This window comes from Glycine max, chromosome 8 (genome assembly GCF_000004515.6).
Source record: "Glycine max cultivar Williams 82 chromosome 8, Glycine_max_v4.0, whole genome shotgun sequence".
In the NCBI taxonomy this organism is placed as follows: Eukaryota; Viridiplantae; Streptophyta; class Magnoliopsida; order Fabales; family Fabaceae; genus Glycine; species Glycine max.
In genome coordinates, this window is record NC_038244.2 from 46,164,511 (window position 1) to 46,173,281 (window position 8,771).

Here is an 8,771-nt window from a genome sequence, read left to right on the forward strand (position 1 = left end):
TTACAATTTTTTTCTATCTCTTTCACAATTATAAAAAGTACATATAAGTTTTATAAAAAAAATCCTTCAGATGTAACAAGTTTCATTTGGCTCATTAAAATTTTCAGTGATATTTTGAAACCTAAGAGAATACGAGATAAGTGGAGGTAGAGAACTTTGATCCCAATTTTATAAACCAATGGCATACAAAAGTATAAAACTTATGAGTTACACTATGAAATTAAGGGGAAAAACTGATTAAACATAGATTATGAGAAAAAACAAGAATTCTTGTAAAGGAAAAAAAAGAAGAGAAGAAACAGGAATTGTAGACAATCAATTTGGTTTTATGGTTAACACCATTATTTTTAAATTGTATCTAAAAGATAAAAATCAAATATCAATGGTGAAGATGAGAGATCAAAGCTATCGACGATAAAGATCCAGGACAAAGCTATCAACGATAAAGATTGAATATCAAAACCATCGACCGTAAAGATTGAAGATATAGAGGTGCTTGTTTGGAATATACGTGTGCTGTTGTGAGAAGAAATTATTTATATTAGATTAAATTATACTCATTTATTGTGTTTTTGTCAAATTATACCTTATATTTTTTTTTTACATTACTGGTACTCTCTTATTATTAACTGTATGTCAATTGAAATATGTAAACAAATTAAATTATCCTAACAATTTTGTTAAATACTCAATAATAAATTAACAATTAATCATGAACATTTCTTAAGATAATAACGATTTTTCTTTTAATATTTGACTCTTACTTCATTATTACTAACACTTAAGAAAATATAGTTTTTTTTATTGAAACATTATATCAAAAAACTACCCATAAAAAATAAATATTTAAAAAAAAGAGTTAAAAACACGAATACACGAACAAAACACTAAAATTTGAAGTAAATGATCATATTCAATCAATAGGTATTGTTGGAAACACACGTCCAACAAAAATCCAACAACCAAACGACCCAACTTGCACAAAAAAAATAAACTAAAAAAAGAAGAAGGAAAGATGTTAACACACTTGTACCAACAAGGTGAGTTCATGTCCAATTAGAGAATAAAGGAAAAGAAGGAAAAATGTTAAAATATTATCAGGTTGAAAATGATTTCATGTCTTTTATAGAGTTAAGTGGAAGAATATAATAATATTTTATATATAAATATTCATTAAAGACATATGATGAACATATGCCTACTTTCTGTTAAATTATTAAATAGAAAGGAGAGTGTCTATGTGTAATGTGAACTAAACAATTAAGAGATTTTTTTAGGATGTAAAAAAGATAAGTGTAAGGTACAATTTAAATGTGATTAATATATGTCTATTTTTTGTTAAATTATTAAATAGTGTTTAGAAGAGAAGTTATGGGTTTAATGTGAACTAGACATCTATGGGGTTTTTATAGGGTGTAAAAAAAGGTTTTTATATTATTCTACAAAAATGATTTACGTTGTGTCACGTCTCTAAAGTGTTGCAAAATAAAAGTTTATCACTATATTTAAAATTTTAGTTATAAGAGTTTATGTTTATTATCTCCTTGTATATTGAATATTCAACAATGCATGGATTATGAAATCAAAGTGATCATATATACATTTCTTTAGTTTTGAAACTAATGGATGTGAAATACATTTAATTTATAGCTAGGTTTCGTAGAATATTTATTATGGGGGAAAACTACACCATATATCGCCTCTGCAACGTCTTCTCCATTTTTTTGCTAGTTCAAGTTTCAGAGATTGAATAATTAATAAATAATTGCATTTCAAAACAACTCTGAGAAATCTAGAATGCAGTTATAAAAATTGTGATAGCTAATTAGCTCCCTAGCTACACGCTCTCTAGGGTTTTCCTCTAGGTAGCGCCGTTAGGGTTTCAATTCCCAAGACATGTAGTCTTGATTTCCCTACGTACTATGGTTGATCTAGGGTTTTCCCCGTATTTCTATTCTCAGTCTTAAATTTGTAAGGTGATGGGGTAATGCTGAAGGATGGCGATCATGAGGTGCGGACTAGCAGAAATGTGGTCGTGGATTTCCATTTGGATGTGGTGGCAGATTCATTGACTAAATGTCAGCTATCAGAAGATAGTGATCAACCAAAACAGAAGTTGGAGGCTTCAAAGAATCAGGATGAAGATAAGGAAGGGACAGCAGAAGAGGAGGGCAAGAAGAATAATACAGCTGATCCAAAAGGGGGAGAGTTGTCCATGGGAGCAAAACCAAAGGTTATGATCCTCACCAGACCTGCTAGGATAGAGAAGCTGGTGGAAAAGTGGAGGAGAAAGGGAAACCCATCTTCATTAAACTTCAAATTAATCCTTATTTCGTATGTGATCCCCTCTCTGGTTTGGTCAGGTTTAAAGATTTTTCTCGTATTAAGTAACTCTTTTTGTAAGCCTAGCATCTCAATCTTAAAAAAATCCTAAAATATTCTAAACAAATTCATAATATTTTTAAATCTAAAAAATATCCTATAGATTTAAAATAAATAAAAAAGTTATTAAAAGATAAACTAAATTATTTTTTTCTAAAAACTAAAATATCAGACATATTTGCAAGAGCAAGATTCAATATGAAGGAAAAGATTGTGATGGTTACATTGTGTTTCCAGTAAGATGTAGTAGAACCTTGGAGGATCTTTATAATAGATACAATACGTGGCTGCATTAGAGCGCCTGCAAGCTATGTTTGAAACTACTGAAACAGAAGGATGGAGAACTATCATGTAGGAGATCAATATGATACAGAAAAACAACATTTGACAGCTTCTAGAAAGTGCAAACAATCAAAAGGTAATTGGTGTAAGTGGGTTTACAAAACCAAAGTTAATTCTAATGGTTTTGTGAACAGACTCAAAACTAGATTGGTGGTTAAAGGTTAATATTTTTAGCAACGTGATATTGCTTTTTCTGATACATTATTTGCTCTAGTTGCAAGACATGATACAATAAGATTGCTTGTAGTGTTAGAAACTAAGTTTGATTGGAAAATATATCATTTTGATGTTAAGTCAACATTCTTATATGGTTTCATTGAAGAAGACATCTATGTTGAACAGCCCGGAGGTGTTCAAGTTACAAAGACAAAATCTACATATGGTCTGAAATAGGTAGAAGGGCTTGGTACGTATAACCAAATTGACAGTTATCTTCTAAAAGAAGGTTTTAAGAAGAGTGAAAATGAAGCCACTTGATATGTGAAGTGATAAAAAATGAAGTGCAACTCATTGTTTCCTTATATGTTGATGATTTGTTGTTGATATATAGTGAATCAAATTCCTTAAACCAATTCAAGAATGATATGGAGAAAATAAAATATAGATTTGGCCAAAATGAAATTTAAAATGGAGATCTTCCAATGCTGGAATCTTCCTTTTGTAAAAGAAATATTCTTTGGAGATCTTGGGAAAATTTCACGTGGAAAGATGTAAACAACCAGTAGCTACTCCATTGGTTGCAAATGAAAATTTATCCAAGAATGATGAAGGTGTAATAAAGCATATGCTTCTATTTATAGAAGCTTAATTCAAAGTTTATTCTATCTTTCATGTACCATACCAGGTTTTATGTTTCTTACAAGTTTATTGTCCAGGTTTATGCACTGTCTAATAAATCAAGTTCATATTGGCGCAACAAAGAGATTCTTGAGATATATAAGGGGTACAACTGATTGTGGCCGGTATGTGGGTTTTTGAAAAATGAAAATGGAGAGCTTGAAGATTATGGATACAGTGACTAGACAACTTATTTAGACGATGCCAAAAGTACCTTGTGTTTTCTTCTTTGGTCTCATGGAATTCAGAGAAACAAGGTCTGGTGTCATAAGCTGAAATTGAGTATATTTCAGCTACAAAAATATCAAATCAGGCCATCTGGCTAAAGAAAAATTTATTAGATCTTGGGCAGATTCAAGGTGAAGTAATTGTTATTTGTATGGGCAACAAGTCAATTATTGCTATAGCGAGTATCATGCCATTAGAGAAGCAGAGAAATCAAAGGAAATAAATTTGGAGCATTGCAATTTAGAAAATCAGATTGCAGAAATTATGACAAAAGCCCTTTCAAAGGGCAAGTTTGAAGTGTTGAGATCAAAGCTTGAAGTATTGAAAATCCCCAAGGATGAGTGTTAGAAATTGATATTTCAATAATAAAATATCTAATTTTTCGTGAGTTTTTTCTATTTTTCTTGAAAGTTTAGTTAAATGTTACTTATGTTCAGAAAAAAAGCTAGTAGTGTAATATTGTTTACTTCTGTAGGTTAGTCATGATTATTTTTGGCTGCTTAATCTAGAGCTTATTAGCTTTTTTATTTAAACACTTGAAATAACACCTCGTGTGTGCAAATCTGAATATACAAAAAATCAGTCTTAGCTCCTTTATTTTTCTTATATATTTGTAGTTGCTGGTTTTGTTTCACAGCACTTCCGTTGAGTCCATGGTTTACTTTGCATAGTCCAACTCCAATAGCTCTGCTGTTCAGTTCGATAGCTATTTACTAGCTTCCAAAAAGTTATTTACGAGTGTCTGATGATTATCCCATGAATGAAAACACCACACATTAACCATATAGATAATCCATAAAAAAAATTATCCCAGACCAGCATTCAAAAGTTTACATCGGAGCTGTGGATCATACAATACCAACTCTTGTAGAGTGTCATGTAAAACAAAACGTGCACTTGAAATGGTGCTTGCGATTTTTTCTCATCATATACAAGTAGCCTTTAAGTTCTCACTCTTGACATCCTTTTGTATTCATCTCAAAACATAGAATGAGAAAAAAGCCAAAAATATATAGGTACATACATAATGGTGTGAAAGTACATGAATATGATTGTAGTGGATTTACAAAGAGGTAGAACTGTCACGTAGTGGTGCTTTGTTCCTACTGTTTGTACCCCATTCAATGGCTTCAGCAACAGCCCTTTGGCGATCCATGACGACATCGTCGTCGAGAAGATTGAAAGGGGCACTACTAATGGCTTCTTGTGGTGGTGAGGGCAGGTCAACAGGTGCAATTCCTGTGAGGTCTTGGCTCCCTGGAGCTGTTCCAAGGAAAGTAAGAGCAGTGACAACATCACTGATCAAGGGCCTCACTGATGGCTCCTCATTGAGGCACATGGCTGCTACTGCCACTGCTTGATGCAGTGATCTCATTGGGAAGTTTGCTTGCAGAAGGGGGTCTGCTAACTCTGAGTATCTGTGAGGGTCCTTGAATACTGGATATGCCTGTTTAATTGGTAGCAAAAGAATTAGTGCAATTGTAATTTGCATCACCAAATTCAAGAGAAAAAAAAAATTCATATGGCTCTAGAGTTTATGTCCTAAGTCACTTCTATAGCATGCTCTAAAAATGAATCTGCATCCACAAAAGAGAAGGCTAACAACACACTATTCATCATTCGATAAAATTTATTAGAAATTATAATATATTAGTGAAACTCTTTAAATAAAAAATGTGATTCACAAAATTTTGTTATTTATAATAAATTTCTGCTAATACCGAAGAATATATTCAAACTACATTTCTCTCTAAGACAGTTTTCATGTCAAGCAAGAGTTGTTTTCAATGAAACAATTTGGTATCTTATTATCCTTATAAAAGAATTAAATCAACAGCTTGTGAAAGTATAAAAGGTTGCACAATCCTTCCATTAAAATCCCTGAACAAACTATGGAATTTTGATTAAATTATGTGGTCTTCCTTGAACTTTTTCATTAGAGTGAAATTTTAAACTTTTGGTAGTGAGTCATAATCAATATAGTACCCTTCAACAAAATTATCAAACACTTCAAATTGCTCCATTTATAACACAGAACATGAATAGAGAAACTCACCCAAGTAACTAGATTTTGCTCCCTTGTTGGTCTTGTGTTATCAATGGCTCTCCTTCCAGTGATCAATTCAAGCAAAACAACACCAAAGCTGTACACATCTGATTTTACAGTTAGCTGACCAGTTCTTTGATACTCAGGTGCACAGTATCCATAAGTACCCATTACTCTTGAAGAGACATGAGACTTGTCCCCTGTTGGTCCCAACTTTGCTAGTCCAAAATCAGAGAGTTTTGCATTGAACTCTTTGTCTAGCAAGATGTTGGAGGATTTTAAGTCGCGGTAGATGACCGGAGGATTCGCCTTGTCATGCAAATACTCTAGACCTTTTGCAGCATCCAAAGCTATTTTCATTCTGATGAACCAATCTAGATGCTTTTGTTGTGGATGAACATCTGCACCAAAGTTCAATAAATATTGATAATGAACCAATAAACTGTTTTAGTGCATCAGATTAGCTGTATATATAGTTATTAACTTTCACTTTTAACTTGTGGTTATTCTATCTTTGGTTTACTCAAAAAGTGCATTGAATAGTGATATATTTAGGACATTTTTTTCAACTTCACCATTCTTATTAAACTTTGATGTCAACGCTAAATATTAACATTTAAAATTTCAATACGAGTGACACAGGCAAGGAGAATCTTACCAAGCAGATGGTCCTCAAGAGATCCCAATGGCATGTACTCATACACCAATAATCTCTGATCTCCATCAGCACAATATCCAATTAGATTCACTAGATTTTGATGGTGCAAGAGACTCAACATTAAAACTTCAACAAGAAACTCTCTATTCCCTTGTAATCCATTCCTGTCAAGTTGCTTCACAGCTACTTCCTGTACATATAAATGACCAAATGTCAAATCCAAGTCCTTCATAAATTTACAAACATAAGCAGAAACAAAGAACTTAACAATAAAAGCAAAATAAAGTGTCATTATCCTACCTGGTTGGTTTTTTCAAGTCTTCCTTTATAAACCCTCCCAAAACCACCTTCACCAATTAGGCATTCCTGTCTGAAGTTCTTTGTGATAGAAGCCAATTCCCTGAAGGTGAATGTTTGGGCAGCAATGTTGTTGTTGTTGTTCCCATTATCTTTGTTGGCCTCCTTGTTTATTTTAGGTTCTGTTTGTGGGGTGGCCTTTGCCTTGTTAAAATTATTATCTGTACAAAACAAAATGTTGAATAAGCATCCTATCCAGGAGATAAATGTTCATCACCAAACTTATTCATTTGTTTCTTTTCAGAGAAATATATTGTACAAACATTTTACAAGGAAGGATTATATTAGTAAAGCTTTCATATATGATAAGAAGAAATTGTAGAAAGCAGTCACAAAAAAATAACTTAACCTTCAATCTAAAATACAACAAATGATGATGTATAAACTGATAACGAAATTAATGGACATGACAAGGATGTAAATATAGGATTGCAATCACCGGAAGGTGATCCTCTATAGTTTTGTAGAAACTGGATAAAATTTCAAATTGTATTTAATTTTAATATATATAAAAGATAGGTAAATCATGCATGATTAATAATAAGGTTTTTAAACCAAAACACTCCAGTTTTTCCCAACTAGAAAGGACCCATCCCCCGAAATCACAGTTTCTTGTCTCTTGTCCCTCCCAATTAAGAAAGTGATTTGTTTTTTTGTTGAATTTTCAAAGGGTTGGAGATGGAGTTTGAACCCTTGATTCCTACCTTCTCCGCAAAAAGGTGATTTGGTTCCATAATTACTATGTAGAATTGTGGCTAAAATCCTCAATGGAAAAATATGCCAATGATTTTTTATGTTGTTTACAAAGAACTGCATTTTCCTCATAATAATATTTATTAATACAAACTATATAAAAGTTCATGTGGAACTTTCACAAATGAAATATATTTCATTTTCAAATGATTTCACCTGGCCGTGGCTGAACTGGTTGGGCTGATTCCTTGGGAGAATTAATAGCAGGCTGTTGTATCCTCTGCCCATTGTTAGGCTTCTTTGCTACTTTCTTTTCATTGGACGTAAAACATGAAAAGCAACTCATTTCTGTACAATGATGATTCAAATACTAAAACTATTTTTTTTTATTTTTCAAGGTAATAAAGAAGGCCGTTTAGATAGATTTAAATTCAAAAATCCTTGAAACTCCAAATTTTGAATCTATCAACAAAAGCTTCCTTATGTATTTCATTCCCATGGCCACAAAGCAAAATATGTTAAAAATTCAGAATGATTTTATAAGTTTTTTAAGGAGAAAGTCAAGACCTTTAAGGAATTATGAAAAAATTAATAGAATAAAGAAATCTAATGGGGATCCTGAACCAAGATGCAAAGTATCAAGGACAACCCAATTGAAGATGCAAACCCCATCAAAACCCAAATGCCCTCTAATCAATGGGGCCTAACAAAGTGACACCGTGGAGAAGTGTGTTAGGTCAGGTAGGTAAGTATGAGAACAGACTTAGTTGACGATATTTTTCGGTGTTCCCGCACAAATTGGCGAGTATAATGGAGAAAAGTTTTAAACATGTTCCCAGACTTAGAAGAGAGAAAGAGAAACAAAACAACGTACGACCAATTCCAACCTGTGGAGTAGAGTTCATGATGCCGTCAAACATGACAGTTATATTTCATTCTATAATGAGAGAAGACAAAGATGCAAAATCAATTAATTCATATTTTGACAGATATATATAGGATACGATAAATATTATATTTTCTTGAAGGGATAATGACCCAGATCATAACAAGTTTAGATACTAGCTAGCATGAACTCACAAGCCCTAACTAAACCAAATGTTAACCGATAGGCACGGAGTTTATTTACTTGTTAATACTACTAAGTAAATAATATTATTTTATTTTTTAATATATTGAGCCATTAAACAATATTAAACAAAAATAACATAATCTCTTAGCTTTCAT

At 32.3% G+C, this 8,771-nt stretch overlaps 1 protein-coding gene across 1 annotated transcript; it reads right to left on the bottom strand.

The window, feature by feature from the left end:
• Positions 1 to 4,814: 4,814 nt before the first annotated feature.
• On the bottom strand, positions 4,815 to 8,051 carry LOC100786405 (probable serine/threonine-protein kinase PBL25). The gene is made up of 5 exons (XM_003530830.3): positions 7,761 to 8,051; positions 6,795 to 7,012; positions 6,495 to 6,684; positions 5,846 to 6,237; positions 4,815 to 5,236 (listed from the first exon to the last, which is right to left on the bottom strand). Exons 1-5 carry the CDS (start codon positions 7,888 to 7,890, stop codon positions 4,853 to 4,855), a joined length of 1,314 nt encoding a protein of 437 aa, XP_003530878.1. The 5' UTR covers positions 7,891 to 8,051; the 3' UTR covers positions 4,815 to 4,852.
• Positions 8,052 to 8,771: the final 720 nt, after the last annotated feature.

Bases quoted from the DNA above. Each gene is read 5' to 3' on its own strand.
- LOC100786405 (XM_003530830.3), bottom strand. From the start codon at position 7,890: ATGAGTTGCTTTTCATGTTTTACGTCCAATGAAAAGAAAGTAGCAAAG. The intron at 7,013-7,760 runs GTGAAATCATTT...TGTTTTGTACAG, and splicing joins ACCAGTTCAGCCACGGCCAG to ATAATAATTTTAACAAGGCA. The intron at 5,237-5,845 runs GTGAGTTTCTCT...CCAATTAAACAG, and splicing joins AGCAAAATCTAGTTACTTGG to GCATATCCAGTATTCAAGGA.